This window comes from Haematobia irritans, chromosome 4 (genome assembly GCF_050003625.1).
Source record: "Haematobia irritans isolate KBUSLIRL chromosome 4, ASM5000362v1, whole genome shotgun sequence".
NCBI lineage: Eukaryota > Metazoa > Arthropoda > Insecta > Diptera > Muscidae > Haematobia > Haematobia irritans.
Window position 1 is genome coordinate 173,788,826 of NC_134400.1, and position 20,600 is coordinate 173,809,425.

Genomic DNA, 20,600 nt, shown 5'->3' on the forward strand with positions numbered 1-20,600 from the left:
CAACTGTATAAATGAAAAAACAAGTATATACGGCCGTAAGTTCGGCCAGGCCGAAGCTTATGTACCTTCCATCATGGATTGCGTAGAAACTTCTTCTAAACACTGCCATCCAAAATCGAATTACTTAAGATGCGGTAACGCTTGCCGATGGCAAGGAATCTTAAAGCCTCCTAACACCATCTTCTAAATTGTATGTAAGTCCATACGTGGTATATATTAAATCAAAAAAGATCGATCCAATACGTATATAATTCAGTTGCCAAAGTAGACATAAAATTTTGACAAAATTTTCTACAGAAATAAAATTTTAACAAAATTTTCTATCGAAATAAAAATTTCACAAAATTTTCTATATAAATAAAATTTTTGACAAAATTTTCTATAGAAAGAAAATTTTGACAAAAATTTCTACAGAAATAAAATTTTTACAAAATTTTCTATAGATATAAACTTTTGACAAAATATTCTATAGAAATAAAATCTTGGTAGATTATTTTTGGCTCGAGTGGCAACCATGATTATGAACCCAATAAAATTTGAACAAAATTTTCTATAGAAATAAAATTTTGACAATGATGAAAATTTTATTATGAACCGAATAAAATTTTAACAAAATTTTCTCTAGAAATAAAATTTTGACAAAATTTTCTATAGAAATAAAATTTTGGTAGATTATTTTTGGCTCTTGTGGCAACCATGATTATTAACCGATATGGACCAATTTTTGTGTGATTGGACCAATTTTGGTATGGTTGTTAGCGACCATATACTAACACCACGTTCCTAAATTGAACCGGATCGGATGAATTTTGCTGCTCCAAGAGGCTCCGGAGGTCAAATCTGGAGAACGTTTTATATGGGAGCCATATATAATTATGGACCGATATGAACCAATTCTGGCACGGTTGTTAAAGATCATATACTAACACCATGTTCCAAATTACAACCGGATTGGATGAAATTTGCTTCTCTTGGAGACTTCGCAAGCCAAATCTGGGGATCGGTTTATATGGGGGCTATATATAATTATGAACCGATGTGGACCAATTTTTACATGGTTGTTAGAGACCATATACCAATATCATGTACCAAATTTCAGGCGGATCGGATGAAATTTGCTTCTCTTTGAGGCTCCGCAACCCAAGTCTGGGGATCGGTTTATATGGTCGCTATATATAATAATGGACCGATGTGGACCAATTTTTGAATGGTTGTTAGAGACCATATACCGATATCATGTACCAAATTTCAAGCGGATCGGATGAAATTTGCTTCTCTTTGAGGCTCCGCAAGCCAAATCTGGGGATCGGTTTATATGGGGGCTATATATAATTATGGACCGATGTGGACCAATTTTTGCATGATTGTTAGAGACCATATACCAACACCATGTACCAAATTTCAGCCGGATCGGATGAAATATGCTTCTCTTAGAGGCTTCACAAGCCAAATCTGGGGATCGGTTTATAGGTTATATATAATTAAGGACCGATGTGGACCAATTTTGGCATGGTTATTAGAGACCATATACCAACATCATGTACCAAATTTCAGCCGGATCGGATGAAATTTTCTTCTCTTGGAGACTTCGCAAGCCAAATCTGGGGATCGGTTTATATGGGGGCTATATATAATTATGAACCGATGTGGACCAATTTTTGCATGGTTGTTAGAGACCATATACCAATATCATGTACCAAATTTCAAGCGGATCGGATTTGCTTCTCTTTGAGGCTCCGCAAGCCAAATCTGGGGATCGGTTTATATAGGGGCTATATATATTTATGGACCGATGTAGACCAATTTTTGCATGGTTGTTAGAGACCATATACCAACACCATATACCAAATTTCAGCCGGATCGGATGAAATATGCTTCTGTTAGAGGCTCCACAAGCCAAATCTGAGGGTCCCTTTATATGGGGGCTATACGTAAAAGTGGACCGATATGGCCCATTTTCAATACCATCCGACCTACATCGATAACAACTACTTGTGCCAAGTTTCAAGTCGATAGCTTGTTTCGTTCGGAAGTTAGCGTGATTTCAACAGACGGACGGACGGACGGACATGCTTAGATCGACTCAGATTTTCAACACGACCCAGAATATATATACTTTATGGGGTCTTAGAGCAATATTTCGATGTGTTACAAACGGAATGACAAAGTTAATATACCCCCATCCTATGATGGAGAGTATAATAAGTAAAATTTTGTGAGGGGGTGCTTACACAGAAAAACATATCACCAAAAACTTTCCAATTAAAAAGTTAATTGAAGTTCAAAATTTTTTCAATTAATAAGTTAATTGATACAATTAACTTTTTAATCATGATAGAAACATTAAGTTAATTAAGTCAATTATTCAAAATTTTAAAATTTTTAATTAAAAATTTAATTGATACAATTAACTTTTTAATCAAATTCGGAAGACTAATCCAGTTAAAAAAAAGTGCTGATTTTTTTTAAATTTTTAATTAAAAATATATTTCAAACAATCATTTGTTAATCCAAATAAAAACTATAAACCAATTCAGAAAGTAATTAAAAATAGTTACCTTTTTTAATTAATAAATTAATTGAGTTTTGCAATCAACATCAATTAAATTTTTAATGAATCAATTAAAAAATTAATTGAAATTTGCTAAAAAAAATCAATTAATTTTTTAATCAAGAATTTTTTCTATGCCCAATTAAAACTGTGATTGATACTATCATTTTCGTGATTGAAGACATTTCAATTAAAAAATTAATTGGATCAATTAATTTGGTGATTGAATCAGAAAAAAAAATTTTGTGTGTAGGTTTTAGCCGATACTGTATGTATTGCAATCTGAAATTGGTTGCAATATATACACAGAAAAAAATATCACCAGAATATTTCCAATTAAAAAGTTAATTGAAGTTTAATGTTTTTTCAATTAATAAATTAATTGATACAATTAACTTTTTAATCAAGGTAGAAACATTAGGTTAATTAAGTCAATGATTGAAAATTTTAAAATTTTTAATTAAAAAATTAATTGATAGAATTAACTTTTTAATCAAATTCAGAAGACGAAGACAGTTAAAAAAAGTGATGAACATTTCTTAATCAAAATAAAAATTCTAAGCCAATTCAGAAAGTAGTTGAAAATAGTTACCTTTTTAAATAAAAAATTAATTGGGGTTTGCATTCAAAATCAATTAAATTTTTAATTGAATCAATTAAAAAATTAATTGAAAATTGCTAATGACATCAATTAATTTTTTAATCAAGGATGTTTTCTATGCCCAATTAAAACTGTGATTGATACTATCATTTTCGTGATTGAAGACATTTCAATTAAAAAATTAATTGGATCAATTAATTTCGTGATTGAATCAGAAAAATATTTTTTTGTGTGTATATCAGCCACCCTGTAGTATTGCATTTTCCATCCCTGTTATCAATGAATATAAAGAGGTCTTCTGTTTATAGGCGATCCCGTATAGCTTGCCATATTACGCTTAGGTAAACTTTTGTTTTAGAAATATAAAAAAGTGTGGTTTATACATCGATAAATATCATCCCACTGTACCAATTGAATCGTACTACAAACATTAGGTGAGAAGAATGACTACATCATAGAGTACAACTGTTCCAAACAAACTACCACAATCAAAGACTCGAGGCAAATACAGTGAACAGAACATCTGATATTTTCAAATAGAAACATGTGAGCGAGCAATGAGTAATATTTTACAAAAGTTTTATTGTGTCGGGCTTATTGTTGCTGTTATGTTGCTATTTAAATATTGAATTTTGATTTGTATATTATTAGAATGTGTTTGTTCTCTGACTTTTCTAGTTATAATTTCTATTGTTTTTATTGTTCGTGGTGTTGTTTTTGTTTTTGGGGGGGTTTTGACGCCTTGCTCTCTTACTTTGGCTCTTTCGTTGAGTGTTTCTGTGGTGGGATTTCTACCGCAACAGTTTGTGATTAGCGTTTGAACACACATCATACGGCGGTGATTTCAATGTGTCATATATACAAAAACAAAAAAAAGAAACAAAAAATAATAAAAATCACATAATTTATAATCGCAAACAAAAAGCAATAAAAATAAATCGATAACGATATTCCTGAAAAGCATAATATAGTGATTGAAATTCATGTAATTTTCATGTAAAAAATTCACACCAAAAATAAAATAAAATAAAAAAAGTAATCCATAAAGTGCCTACATCTGTGTGTCTGTCTGTGAGAAAAGAATGTATGAAAATTTATGCAAATATATAATTAAATATAACAGCAACAAAAAACAAAATAATAATAATAAAATAAAAATCTGTGAATGAAGTAAACATATAAATCCAATATTTATTCATATAACTAAATTCATAAAGATTATCATAAGTGATTGCATTCTCAAAAACGTTAACAACAAATACAAAATAAAACAACTGCAACACATATTTCATTCGTTGATTGTAATATCGCATATACGAATATTCTCTTCAAACACTAGTGTGTAGTTAACTAGCAGTTGTAATTTCTTTAAAATAATGACATTTTAATGAAAAGAAAGGCTATAATCTTTGCTTCAAAAATTGTTCTCATTAAATCTACACTCAAGGTCAAAAGATTTCGACCTTCCCTTAAGGATTTTGTTATTGATTCCGAGCCAAAAATGGGGCTTCTTTAAAAAAAAGACAATTTTTAGCGACCTAAAATTGTCTTTTTTTTTTAATATAATTGATATCGCCTACACGTAATCTCAAAATTAACATAGAAATATTTTCATCATATTTTCCTTTCAATCCCAAGTCGATTTTTTTCAAATTGTTCGTTAAAAGTCGATATGAGAAAGTCAACTTCGACTTTTTTTGGTATCCTGGATGGTATAGGGATCATTTCGTACAGTAACAATGATTTCCCTGACTACGTAATAGTCTCCACTTATATCATTTGAATACGAGGGCGGTTCAGAAACTTCTTAGCCTATCAATAAAAGAGATTAGTTAGTTTTTCAAAAATATTTTTTTATTTTTCAGTATAATCTCCTGCAACTTCAATACACTTATTCCAACACTTTTCTAGCAATTCCTCAAGGTCTTCAAAAAAGTGGTTCACAACTGTAATTGCATCTTCATTTGAGGTAAAACGCTTGCCAGCAAGGATTTTTTTTAGATTTGGGAACAAGTAAAAGTCACTGGGAGCTAAATCAGGAGAATAAGGTGGGTGGTCAAGCAACTCGTACTTTAATTCGTTGATTTTAGCCATTGTTAAAATACTCTTGTGCGCTGGAGCGTTGTCTTGATGAAAAATATTTTTTTTGTGTTGTTTCTCGAATTTGTACATTTAATTGATCCAAAAGGTTGCAGTAGTACTCTGAATTTATTGTTTTACCCTTTTGCAGATAGTCAATCAATAAAATACCTTTGAAGTCTCAAAAAACCGTTGCCATAAACTTACCAGCCGATTGAATTGTTTTTGCCTTCTTTGGGGTACATCCTCCAGCTTCAGTCCATTGATTGGATTGTTCTTTTGTCTCTGGAATATAGTGGTGGATCCATGTCTCATCAACAGTTATGAAACGACGCTTAAAATCCCATTTAATTTCGCTTAAAACGATCCAAACAAGCTTGAGAAATGTTCATTCTTATGCGTTTTTGATCGACTGTTAACAAATGCGGCACCCATCTTGCAGAAAGCTTTTTCATCTGTAGTTCTTCATGCAAAATTAAATGGACTCGATCATTTGAGATGCCCATGATATTAGCAATTTCACGCACTTTTATTCGTCGATCATTTAATACCATATCATGCACTTTGGCTACAATTTCTGTTGTTGTTGCTGATTTTCGACGTCCACTACGTGGTTCATCTTCAATGCTTGTACGACCACGTTTAAATTCAGCAACCCAATTTTTTACTGTTGCATATGAAGGAGCACTTTAACCTAACACATTCACCATATCATTATTAATTTCTTGTCCCGATAAAACTTTTTTATGTAAATATTTAATGACAGCACGCATTTCTAATTTTTTCATTGTAAAAAAATTACGGATGCAATTTTGTTTCTATATGAAGGAGTTGCCAGATGGAAACAAAATTGAACATGTGTTCATAACAGAGATGGAAGTTTCCAAAACACTTAACTTTTTTCTGTTAAGTGTATATATCAATCGGATAAAAATCCGATCCAATAGGGATCGTATTTGAGCCGAAACAGGACCTATACCAAATTTTAGGACAATCGGACTAAACCTGCGAGCTGTACTTTGCACACAAAAATACATCAACAGACAGACAGACAGACGGACATCGCTAAATCGACTCAGAATTTAATTCCAAGCCGATCCGTATACTAAAAGGAGTAATCCTTCTTGGCGTTACATACAAATGCACAAACTTATACCCTGTACCACAGTAGTGGTGAAGGGTATAAAAATATAGAGCGGAAAACGCTTTGCATTTGTTTTGTCGGATACAGAAATCGTTCTTATGACCAAATATGAATTTGTTAACTTTTATACTTATAATTATAATGATACTTATAAATACTTTTATGAATAAAGTCAAAAATGGTTTAATAGTCAGATTTATTGAAGATGGTGGCTGCTGTGCCGTTTTCTTTCTTTTTGTCACACCAAAGAAACAATACTTTCCTATGGAACGAAATTTCCTTTTCTTATAAAATATTTTCTTTAAGATCAAATGAGCTAGCCATTGTGATAATTGATTAAACAATCGTATCTAATATTTTGTAATTACTATAAAAAATGGCGTTGAAGGATATTGTTTTTGTCTAAAATTTCGTTCCTCAGAAAAGCAAAATCTTCTTTTAGTGCAGTGACAATCTTAATCTTAACTGAATTAACTAATCACAAAACTAAAAGAAACATTTCTGATACGTAATGACATCTTTCTAACAATCATGAATGATTGTTAGATACACATAATTTACATATAAATTACGCCATATACAGTGCCACACATAAGTATTGGCACAGCACACTAAACCACATAGTGGTCAAGGTATCTGCGAAAATATGTGCCTACAAGAAATATTGATTCTAAGCTTCATAAAATATATACCGATCCCTTCAGAACCACCTCCTGTGTCGGTTTAGCTCTTTGTGCCCATCCGTCTGACCATGTGTTTGTTGTACGCAGTATTCAGGTCACTACTATTAAACGATTTTGATGAAATTTGGTACACTGTTGATGGAAGAATGAGGGAATATATGTACAAATAAATTAAAAAAATAATTCATTCATTGTCTAGACTGCTGGATGCTGTTATCAAACATAGAGGAATGCCCAACAAGTACTAAATGTACAAAAAAAGTAATTTAGAACTACCTGTGCTAATACTTTTGTTCCTCAAAAAAATGTATTTTTTTATAATTTAAATACATAAAAGAAAATTTTTTCTAAAATTATCGAGATGCTTAATGAAGTTACAATCTAAATTAAAATATTTTTAATTAAAAAAAGCTTCAAATCACTTTTGACATGTGGTTTTTAAACAAAATTGTTTGGTGTGCCAATACTTATGTGAGTCACTGTATTTTAAAAATAATGGATTTCATTTTACAACATCTGATATTTCTTTTTGTTCTACAAAAATCTATTTTTCCCTCGACGATAAAACGACAGCTCATTCAGATATGTCCATTTTAATGTGATTATTTTGGGATGTGCTATTTTATTCAACAGCACTGTGAAACAAAACGATGCTGTCATTTTGGATGTGTCGTTCATTCATTCATGCATACAAATACGGCAGCGGAGGCGGCACACTTATTACCAATGTTCACAACAAAAATTGACTTCATATGAGTATGCCTTTTTTTGTTGTGGTTACTGTAGCAGCAGCAGCTCAAACAATAATAAAAACAACTACAAAAAAAAAAAAACAGTGAAAACAAAGCGAAAGTCATATCATCCATCGCGTAAAGATTAAAATGATAAACCAGCCAGCAGTAGACATTTTTTATACCTATCTATTGCTGCCCATAGACTTGACCCCCCAAATTGTTTATCATGGGCCCGACCAACGAAAACATCATCGTCGTAACTAAAAATAAAAAAACACGAAGAAATTTGCAAATTAAAATTACACCACACTTTATGATTGTTGTTGTAGTTATTAACAATCTGCTAATTACATTTGTCTTGTCGTTTTAATAGACGTGTTTTTTTTTTTCACTTCACCATATATGCATCTAAAGCAAAAATACCAAAATTTAAAAAAAATCCCTAAATCCAAATGAATGACAAGAGGCTTTATTCGCTCTTGAAGACAACAAATTTTTGAGTGTAGGAAAGTTTTCGGATTTTTTTTCAATGGAAGATTATGTAACCCTAATTTTAGTAGACGCAATATACACAAATTAAGGATAAACTTTTTTAAAATAAAGGCATTGCAATTAGAAGAAAGTTTATAGTCTTTGCTTAATTTTTTTTTAATCTAGAAAATAAATTTTGAAATTGGCATATCTCTATTACAGTCGTAGGTCTTTAAAGTAAAGACAATAAATGTTCCTTATATAAAAAGAATAAGTCGATTTCTTTACACTTTAAATTAACTCATATATTGCATCTTCAGATTTAAGATAAAAACGCTTTAAATATAGGCTGAGACTTATTTTAAGGATTTTCATTTTTGGTTAAAAGTTTTTTTTTTGTTTTGGAATTATAAACATCTTTTTTCCTTTGAAGCATATGCCATATTTTTGAAATTCGCATTTCTTTGTACATGAATAGCTTTATTAATATATCGCAACAAGAGAATGAAAAATCGTTGATTGAGATCTGTATCCTAATGATAATTTTATTGATCCTACACTGAAAAAAAAAATATTGTCGTGAGGCCAAAGATTTCATGTCCTTAAAATACGAATGCAAATTTTGCTTAGCATAGAAGACGTATTTCTCTAATATAAAGTTTTTTTCCTTGTCCAAAAATCAATAAACTTTTCAATAAAGTCGTATTGTCCTTATAATTAAGTAATTTGACTTAAAAATGGATATCATAACAGAAAGAAAACATTTTTGGGCTAAGGTTAACTTGACTTTAATTTAATTCATAAAAATTCTTTAAAACTATTGAAATTGTCTTTAAATTTGTTGTCTTTTTGCATCTTGACTACAAAGCAAAAAATCGTTCAAAAATAGGACATGTTTTTCAACACTTTATTTTAAAGACGTTTTTTTACTTGAAACATAGCATAATTTCTACTGAAAGTCGAGACTGACTGAATCTGGAAAATAAAGTTGTCGTTAACTCGTTTTTAAAGGACTTTGATAGCATATGAAGAAAAAAAACTGAAAACACAAAAAAATTAAAATTCGCTTCCCAGAAGCAAGTACACAAAACCCAAAGTAAAAGGAGAATTGTATCTTAAAAGTATCCTTACTTGTATTCTCCGCTTCGGAATCGGCTCGGAATCAATACCAAAATTGTTAAAGTAAAGACAAAATCTTTTTGAACCGGGCATGCTTTTTTTCAGTGTAGATTTAAAGCCAGAGAGGTCCCAAAATGTCTTTATTTTAAAAAAGCCGCATGTTTGGCTCGGAATCAATACCAAAATCCTTAAGGGAAGGTCAAAATGTTAGGATCCTAGTAAACTTTTTTGAGAGTTCAATGTAACATACACTTATGGAAAAATTAGGTTTTATAATTGTGAACGAAGTGTAACGAAGTGTAACGAAACGAAAGAGAAGAGTTCACTTATAAATCAAAACGGAAAGTTCACGGTTCCGTTCACAGACGTTCGCGATTTCAAGAACGACGTTAACCCTTAAATGCACAAGATCGCCGATTTCTCCGAAAAAATATATAATATGCAAATGGTAAAGAACGTCTACATATCACATTTTTTTCAAAACAAAAAAAATGTGCATGTGTTATTTTTATACCCTGCTCCACACTGTGGAACAGGGTATTATAAGTTAGTGCATATGTTTGCAACACCCAGAAGGAGACGAGATAGACACATGGTGTCTTTGGCAAAAATGCTCAGGGTGGGTTCCTGAGTCGATATAGCCATGTCCGTCTGTCCGTGAACACATTTTTGTAATCAAAGTCTAGGTCGCAGTTTTAGTCCAATCGACTTCAAATTTGGCACAACTATGTGTTTTGACTCAGAATAGAAACCTATTGATTTTGGAAGAAATCGGTTCAGATTTAGATATAGCTCCCATATATATCTTTCGCCCGATATGGACTAATACGGTCCCAGAAGCCAGAGTTTTACCCCAATTTGGTTGAAATTTTGCACTACGAGTACAATTAGTAGTGTAGTCAAGTGTGTCAAATTTTATTGAAATCGGTTCAGATTTAGATATAGCTTCCATATATAGCTTTCGCCTGATTTACACTCATATGACCACAGAGGCCAATTTTTTGCTCCGATTTAGTTGAAATTTTGCACAGGGAGTAGAATTAGCATTGTTGCTATGCGTGCCAAATTCGGTTGAAATCGGTTCAGATTTAGATATAGCTCCAATATATAGCTTTCGCCCGATTTACACTCATATGACCACAGAGGCCAATTTTTAACTCCGATTTAGTTGAAATTTTGCACAGGGAGTAGAATTAGCATTGTAGCTATGCGTGCCAAATTTGGTTGAAATCGGTTCAGATTTAGATATATCTCCCATATATAGCTTTCTCCCGATTTACACTCATATGACCGCAGAGGCCAATTTTTAACTCCGATTTAGTTGAAATTTTGCACAGGGAGTAGAATTAGCATTGTTGCTATGCGTGCCAAATTCGGTTGAAATCGGTTCAGATTTAGATATAGCTCCCATATATATGTTTTTCTGATTTCGACAAAAATGGTCAAAATATGGGAAAAAACTACAAATTGGAAGTTAAATAATATTTACCAGAGATGAAAGTATTTTTTTTGTGTTCCACCCTAGTGCATTAGCCGATTTAAATTTGGAGTCTATAGATTTTGTAAAAGTCTATCAAATTCTGTCCAAGTCGAGTGATATTTAAATGTATGTATTTAGGACAAACATTTATATATAGCACCCAACACATTTGACGGATGTGATATGGTATCGAAAATTTAGATCTACAAAGTGGTGCAGGGTATAATATAGTCGGCCCCGTCCGACTTTAGACTTTCCTTACTTGTTTTTACTAACATTGTGTTCCACTCTTGTGCATTAGCCGACTTAAATTTTGAGTCTATAGATTTTGTAGAAGTCTATCAAATTCTGTCCAGATCGAGTGATATTTAAATGTATGTATTTGGGACAAACCTTTATATATAGCCCCCAACACATTTGACGGATGTGATATGGTATCGAAAATTTAGATCTACAAAGTGGTGCAGGGTATAATATAGTCGGCACCGCCCGACTTTAGACTTTCCTTACTTGTTTTTTTTTTACTTTTATCTGTATCTTAAAAAATAAACTAAATTTTTATTTACAAATACACAACTTGATTTTATTAGAGAATTGATATATTTTTACACTACACATTTTTTTTACCAGCATTACTTTCATCTCTGGTAAATATTATTTAACTTCCAATTTGTAGTTTTTTGAATTTTTAGTCAAAATTTGATTTTTAATTTTGACTGTAAATTACTCAGAAGTATATCAGTATTATATTAAGTAAATCAAATTTAAGACGTAAGAATTTTTTTATGGTTGTGTATTAAAAGATACAGTGCGCATTTAAGGGTTAATTTTTCATTCACCATGAAAACCATCGAAATAATCGTTCGCCGTTGCCAACACCGACGGTGGTGCAATAAGTTAAGAAATAGCAAGTTCGAGTTACGATGGCCGAAATAGTATGATATATATAAAGTAGAAGAGTATATGATGTAAATTAAGTGTAACAAGTAAGGAAAGTCTAAAGTCGGGCGGGGCCGACTATATTATACCCTGCACCACTTTGTACATCTAATTTTTCGATACCATATCACATCCGTCAAATGTGTTGGGGGCTATATATAAAGATTTGTCCCAAATACATACATTTAAATATCACTCGAACTGGAAGAATTTGATAGACTTCTACAAAATCTATAGACTCAAAATTTAAGTCGGCTAATGGGAAACGTTTAAATCTGAAGCAATTTTAAGGAAACTTCGCAAAAGTTTATTTATGATTTATCGCTCGATATACATATATACATATATTAGAAGTTTAGGAAAATTACAGTCATTTTTACAACTTTTCGACTAAGCAGTAGCGATTTTACAGGGAAAATGTTGGTGTTTTGACCATTTTTGTCGAAATCAAAAAACATATATATGGGAGCTATATCTAAATCTGAACCGATTTCAACCAAATTTGGCACACTTGACTACAATGCTAATTCTACTCCCTGTGCACTAAATCGGAGTTAAAAATTGGCCTCTGTGGTCATATGAGTGTAAATCGGGCGAAAGGTATATATGGGAGCTATATCTAAATCTGAACCGATTTCAACCAAATTTGGCACACTTGACTACACTACTAATTGTTCTTCTTGTGCAAAATTTCAACTAAATCGGAGCAAAAAATTGGCCTCTGTGGTCATAAGAGTGTAAATCGGGCGAACGATATATATGGGAGCTATATCTAAATCTGAACCGATTTCAACCAAATTTGGCACACTTGACTACACTACTAATTGTACTCCTAGTGCAAATTGGGGTAAAATTCTGGCTTCTGGGACCGTATTAGTCCATATCGGGCGAAAGATATATATGGGAGCTATATCTAAATCTGAACCGATTTCAAAAAATTTGTCACACTTGACTATAGTACTAATTGTTCTTCTTGTGCAAAATTTTAAGCAAATTAGGGTAAAGCTCTGGCTTCTGGGGCCCTATAAGTTTATACCGGGCGAAATATATATATGGGAGCTATATCTAAATCTGAACCTATTTCTTCCAAAATCAATAGTGTTCTATTCCGAGCCAAAACACATACTTGTGCCAAATTTGAAGTCGATTGGACTAAAACTGCGACCTAGACTTTGATTACAAAAATGTGTTCACGGACAGACGAACAGACGGACATGACTATATCGACTCAGGAGCCCACCCTGAGCATTTTTGCCAAAGACACCATGTGTCTATCTCTTCTCCTTCTGGGTGTTGCAAACATATGCGCTAACTAATAACACCCTGTTCCACAGTGTGGCGCAGGGTATAAAAATGAAAATATGAAAAATTGAGAAAATTGATTTTATCTCATTTTTCTACGCACTAATGAAATTTGTTGGGGGTAACATAAGCTTGTCGTTCTGAAATTTTACATCGATTCGTTTTTTATCTAGAAGTACCCAGCAAAAAAAGCGTCGTTAAAAAGTAGTGAAAATGTTCTTTTTGGATCCGGAAGTGGTGCAGAAGCGATGAATTTAACATGGGCTTGTCATAGGACGGATGTGAATCAAAAAATGTTGTTATATTTTAAATACTCAAATATTTACAACAATTTACAATTTTTCCAAAATGGATTTAGCATTTTTGTCGACAGAATTTAAATAATTTGTACCATTTTATTAATTCTTTGTGTGTAAATATAACCATAGCGATAGGCGAAAACTAGTTTACGTGTATTTCTTACGGGAAGCCCAAAATCCATTGCGGAATAACGTGACGGATAGCGGCGTGTCGCCAAATTAAAATCTATTCGAATTCCTTGACGAAAAATGGTATAGTGTTGCCACCGCTTATCAAATTTTACTTGACATTGTTATTGCCTGGCCACGTGGACAATCTTTTATCTTGAAATAACTCAACAAATAAGAAGATATTACATGTTTTTATTCTTTCATTTTATTTTTATTGTGTTTTTTTAATAACCTGCACAACAAGAATTAATTCTTATAATTACAGTACAGACATTTTAGTGACCAACAATAATATCCTTATATAAATTAAATTAAACAAATTGAACTTGAAGCAGAAATTAAATTAATTTATCTCCAATATTAAGTAATGAAAAATCATGCTATATTGACATCAAAAACTCTCGGACACAAGAAAAGAGAACATTTTTGTTTTTGTCGTCGCCGCAGAAATGTTTCGTACGCCACCTATCGCTATGGTTATATTTACACACTTACTCTGTTTTTAACCTATTTGAAACTAACAAAAGTTAAAATTTCCTTTAAAAAAAAAATGAAAAACAGCGAGTTATAAAAAAATTGAATTAAAAGAACTACCTGTGTAGTTAAAATAAAGAACATCTTTGGGAGGACATTTTTGAAAATGCTTTTATAGTTGGGAAGAACTTCCACTTTTTTTTTGCTGGGTAGGTCAAGTTCGACGATGATATACGAGTAGCACCCTTGGTCGCTCCCCGCTTATAATTATAAACGCCGAATATTATAGGAAAATGTCCTAACATTTAACAGGAGTCAGCAACTGTTGCAACCGAGTGAAACGATGACAGGAGCTTTTTATCAAAATCAGTTGATGCATTTGTGTCGAGAATTGCGTGATAAACGGCCACACGACAAGTTGATTGTGCAAAACGATAACAATCGGCCAAATGTTGGAAAATCCGTAAAATCGTATCCTCGCTGGATAATTCGGATTTCCAAAGACTTTAATGTAGATCGATTGATCGAAAAAATTCAATTAGTATTTTAATTGAGGTTATCAATTGTTTATTATATTAGTGTTTATTTATTTATAATTATTTTTCGTTTAGATTTTTTCTTGTAATTTTACAAGAGTTTGTATTTTCTTATGAATTTTCTCTTTACAATTGTTGTTGGATTTTTCTTTAGAGTTAAGGTCAACCAATGAAACTAATTATCTTCGAATAAAATTTTCAATTATTTTTTTTATTTTTAGTTGGAAATATTTTTTTTATTTAATTAAAATTGTAAAAAAAAAAATTATTGACTTTATTTTTTTGATTTGATTAAAAAGTTAATTGTATCAGCTAAATTACGTATTCAACTTCAATTTTCTTTTTAATTGGAAATATTTTGGTGATAGTTTTGTCTGTGTATAATTCTATGTTTCATTGGATTTGAATCAAATTTTAATGAACCAATGAATAATATCTATATTGAAATTCGAAAAAATGTTATATCCGAAAAAAATGGTTTCAATTAAAATAAAATTCTTTATTTTGCCAAGTTTGAGATCTATTTGTTTTTATTATTTTCAATTCATGCGTCCTAATATTTCGCAATTTTCGTTGAATTGCTTCATCAGAGGTGTATGATATATCACACTTATATATAAGGTTGGCTGATAAGTCCCCGGTCTGACACATAGATGGCGTCGCTAGTATTAAATGCATATTATTTTTATATAGTACCAACCTTCAAATGATTCGTGTCAAAATTTGACGTCTATAAGTCAATTAGTTTGTGAGATAGAGCGTCTTTTGTGAAGCAACTTTTATTATTGTGAACAAAAATGGAAAAAAAGGAATTTCGTGTTTTGATAAAAAACTGAAAGGAAAAAATACGATGGAAGCAAAAACTTGGCTTGATAATGAGTTTCCGGACTCTGCCCCAGGGAAATCAACAATAATTGATTGGTATGCAAAATTCAAGCGGGGTGAAATTAGCTCGGAGGACGGTGAACGCAGTGGACACCCGAAAGAGGTGGTTACCGACGAAAACATCAAAAAAATCCACAAAATGATTTTGAATGACCGTAAAATGAAGTTGATCGAGATAGCAGAGGCCTTAAAGATATCAAAGGAACGTGTTGGTCATATCATTCATCAATATTTGGATATGCGGAAGCTCTGTGCAAAATGGGTGCGGCGTGAGCTCCCATTTGACCAAAAACAACAACGTGTTGATGATTCTGAGCGGTATTTGCAGCTGTTAACTCGTAATACACCCGAGTGTTTCCGTCGATATGTGACAATGGATGAAACATGGCTCCATCACTACACTCCTGAGTCTAATCGACAGTCGGCTCAGTGGACAGCGACCGGTGAACCGTCTCCGAAGCGTGGAAAGACTCAAAAGTCCGCTGGCAAAGCAATGGCCTCTGTTTTTTGGGATGCGCATGGAATAATTTTGATCGATTATCTTGAGAAGGGAAAAATCATCAACAGTGACTATTATATGGCGTTATTGGAGCGTTTGAAGGTCGAAATCGCGGCAAAACGGCCCCATATGAAGAAGAAAAAAGTGTTGTTCCACCAAAACAACGCACCGTGCCACAAGTCATTGAGAACGATCTCAAAAATTCATGAATTGGGCTTCGAATTGCTTCCCCACCCACCGTATTCTCCAGATCTGACCCCCAGCGTCTTTTTCTTGTTCTCAGACCTCAAAAGGAGCTCGCAGGGAAAAAATTTGGCTGCAATGAAGAGGTGATCACCGAAACTGAGGCCTATTTTGAGGCAAAACCGAAGGAGTACTACCAAAATGGTATCAAAAAATTGGAAGGTCGTTATAATCGTTGTATCGCTCTTGAAGGGAACTATGTTGAATAATAAAAACTAATTTTGACAACAAAATGTGTTCTTCTTTGTTAGACCGGGGACTTATCAGCCAACCTGTTATAAAGGGTGATTTGTTAAGAGCTTGATAACTTTTTTAAAAAAAAAAACGCATAAAATTTGCAAAATCTCATCGGTTCTTTATTTGAAACGTTAGATTGGTCCATGACATTTACTTTTTGAAGATAATTTCATTTAAATGTTGACCGCGGCTGCGTCTTAGGTGGTCCATTCGGAAAGTCCAATTTTGGGCAACTTTTTCGAGCATTTCGGCCGGAATAGCCCGAATTTCTTCGGAAATGTTGTCTTCCAAAGCTGGAATAGTTGCTGGCTTATTTCTGTAGACTTTAGACTTGACGTAGCCCCACAAAAAATAGTCTAAAGGCGTCAAATCGCATGATCTTGGTGGCCAACTTACCGGTCCATTTCTTGAGATGAATTGTTCTCCGAAGTTTTCCCTCAAAATGGCCATAGAATCGCGAGCTGTGTGGCATGTAGCGCCATCTTGTTGAAACCACATGTCAACCAAGTTCAGTTCTTCCATTTTTGGCAACAAAAAGTTTGTTAGCATCGAACGATAGCGTAACGTTGCGTCCAACAGCATCTTTGAAAAAATACGGTCCAATGATTCCACCAGCGTACAAACCACACCAAACAGTGCATTTTTCGGGATGCATGGGCAGTTCTTGAACGGCTTCTGGTTGCTCTTCACTCCAAATGCGGCAATTTTGCTTATTTACGTAGCCATTCAACCAGAAATGAGCCTCATCGCTGAACAAAATTTGTCGATAAAAAAGCGGATTTTCTGCCAACTTTTCTAGGGCCCATTCACTGAAAATTCGACGTTGTGGCTCGTTAGTAAGTCTATTCATGATGAAATGTCAAAGCATACTGAGCATCTTTCTCTTTGACACCATGTCTGAAATCCCACGTGATCTGTCAAATACTAATGCATGAAAATCCTAACCTCAAAAGAATCACCCTATATAAGTCAATCACTATACACAAAATTCTTATTAGAGCATCACTGTTCTCGTCAGCTTTCGCTATTGCACTCAAATAGATCTCTGGCTTGGCAAAATAAAGAATTTTATTTAAACTGAAAAAAATCGAATAAGAAACAAAATAAATCAAATTGTTTCAATTATATTTTTAAGTCATTAAAAAACAAGTATATACGGCCGTAATTCGGCCAGGCCGAAGCTTATGTACCCTCCACCATGGATTGCGTAGAAACTTCTACTGGTAGATTATTTTTGGCTCGAGTGGCAACCATGATTATGAACCGATATGGACCAATTTTTGTGTGATTGGGGATTGGCTATATATAACGTCTGATTAGCGGCCTTATACTAACACCACGGTGCAAATTTCAACCGGATGAATTTTGCTCCTCCAAGAGGCTCCGGAGATCAAATCTGGGAACGGTTTATATGGGGGCTTTATATAATTATGGACCGATATGGACCAATTCTTGCGTGTTTGTTAGAGACCACATTCTAACTCCATGTTCCAAATTTCAACCGGATAGAATGAATTTTGCTCCTCCAAGAGGCTCCGGAGGACAAATCTGGGGATCGATTTATATGGGGGCTATATATAATTATGGACCGATATGGACCAATTTTGGCATGCTTGTTAGAGACAATATACTAACACCACGTGCCAAATTTCAGCCGGATCGGATGAAATTTGGTTCTCTTAGAGGCACTGCAAGCCAAATCGGGGGATCGGTTTATATGGGGGCTATATGTAATTATGGACCGATATGGACCAATTTTTGCATGGCTGTTAGAGGCCATATACTAACACCATGTACCAAATTTCAGCCGGATCGGATGAAATTTGCTTCTCTTAGAGCAATCGCAAACCAAATTTGGGGGTCCGTTTATATGGGGGCTATACGTAAAAGTGTACCGATATGGACCAATTTTTGCATGGTTGTTAGAGACCATATACTAACACCATGTACCAAATTTCATCCGGATCGGATGAAATTTGCTTCTCTTAGAGCAATCGCAAACCAAATTTGGGGGTCCGTTTATATGGGGCCTATACGTAAAAGTGGACCGATATGGACCAATTTTTGCATGGTTGTTAGAGACCATATACTAACACCATGTACCAAATTTCAGCCGGATCGGATGAAATTTGCTTCTCTTAGAGCAATCGCAAGCCAATTCTGGGGGTCCGTTTATATGGGGGCTATACGTAAAAGTGGACCGATATGGCCTATTTGCAATACCATCCGACATACATCAATAACAACTACTTGTGCCAAGTTTCAAGTCGATAGCTTGTTTCGTTCGGAAGTTAGCGTGCTTTCAACAGACGGACGGACGGACGGACATGCTCAGATCGACTCAGAATTTCACCACGACCCAGAATATATATACTTTATGGGGTCTTAGAGCAATATTTCGATGTGTTACAAACGGAATGACAAAGTTAATATACCCCCATCCTATGGTGGAGGGTATAAAAAGGGAACCCTCTATTTCACTAAAGCCAATTTAACTTTATTTCATGGAATTATTATTTTAGTTCATGGAATTATTATGTTTGGAAAAAGTTTCTTTCATTCTATTGATTTTTTGCGTACGTCAGTTAGTTAGTGGGAAAAAATGATACACAAATGAAGCATAAAGATTTACTAAATTCGTACTTCTTCCAAAATAGTTCTAGTTATTTTTTTAAATTTGTACATTTTACTACAAGTGTGCTCATCGTGAAATTCGTATGGCACTAAAGACATTCTTGCAATTTTGAACTTAATTTTTTTCCTTCAAACTACAAAACTTACTTTAACAAGTGAAAAAAATTAATTATGTCTATGAAATTTTCTTGAATTTGTTGAAAAATATGTACTTATTTTTGTGATATCGTCGACGTTTGTAATACTGTTTAGTTAAAATTTTACAAAAAATAATCCAAATTTTCTTATATTAACCAAAATTTTTCTTCCTGGTGGGTTCACTGTTTTTTCCGTGTTGGAAAATTTTTTTTTATATTATTAATTGGGATTATTAATATTTTAAATAAAAGCTTAAAAACTTTCAATAATTTTTTAACTCACTTTATTTGATTAAAAATTAATTTTTTAATTGACTATTTTTCAACTTGAATAAACTTTTTAGTTGGAAATATTTTGGTGATATTGTTTTCTGTGTTCCACTTGTGTTTTTCCTAACCTGCTAAGAACTATGAATATCATAGTGAGCCTAATATATTTGCCCTGGGTCTGTGTGTAATCATGATATAAAAACTGAGACCCATTTACATTTCCCACCAATTAGACTGTAGTTAAGTGAACCAAATACAGTTTGAAGAGTTTCAATTAAAACATTAATTGGATCAATTAATTTCGTGATTGAGTCTGAAAATTTGTGTGTGTGCTCGATTCGTGTCTTTGCTAAACTGCTAAGAACTATAAATACGCTAGTGACCCTTATATATTTGCCAAGTGCCTGTGTGTAATCATGATATAAAAATTGAGAGCCATTTACAATTCCAGTCTCTGTATTTAATTGAACTAAAAACAGTCTGAAAAACTAAATATTTGGTCCAATTTATTAAAAACAAACCAGGATAATTAGTGCAAAACGATAAAGAAACGGCGACCACAACATCAGCAACATTGATAAAAAACGACCATCATCACCATCTTCACCATCGGTCATTAGTTGCCAAACGTGTGAATATTTTACCAATTTATGTGAATATTTAATGTTATGGAATTTCCAATGGACACAAAAGAAAATAAAAGGTGCGTTCTTCTTCCAAATTTCCATTATGAATGCTCTTCCTGTTTCGCTGTGCTTGTATTTATGCGTGTTTGTTTTAATTGTGATCATTATTCCCATCGCAATATTTGTTGGCTTCAAACGGCAACGCATCATTTTCATCGCATTGCCAACACTATTTTACATACATGAGCACTTGTAATATATGCAAATCATAAAACTCTTTAACCTAATTGGTTCAACTTGAATTTAATCGAATTGTCTATGTTAATATCTTGAATCATTGGAAATGTCATTATTTATTTCTCACACATCATATTTAAATACTTTATACATATATCACAAAAATATAGTACGTTGTCTTCGATACTGTCTACTCACATTTGGTGTATTTTGTCGATATCAATGTATTTTGTTTTAAAATTTAAAATT

At 33.0% G+C, this 20,600-nt stretch overlaps 1 protein-coding gene across 10 annotated transcripts in view; it reads left to right on the forward strand.

Moving 5' to 3' along the window:
- Positions 1 to 20,600, forward strand: part of fry (microtubule binding protein furry) — a 289,484-nt gene that overhangs the window by 17,258 nt on the left and 251,626 nt on the right. For 9 of the 10 annotated variants that reach the window (XM_075304474.1, XM_075304479.1, XM_075304477.1 and 6 more), the window contains exons 1-2: positions 3,957 to 4,236; positions 19,940 to 20,191. The exons of the other annotated variant lie outside the window; for it this stretch is intronic. In XM_075304474.1, the coding sequence (XP_075160589.1) occupies positions 20,152 to 20,191 (40 nt within the window). In that variant the 5' untranslated portion in view covers positions 3,957 to 4,236; positions 19,940 to 20,151. Of the gene's footprint in view, positions 1 to 3,956; positions 4,237 to 19,939; positions 20,192 to 20,600 lie in introns of those variants that run through there. 10 annotated transcript variants of the gene reach the window in all.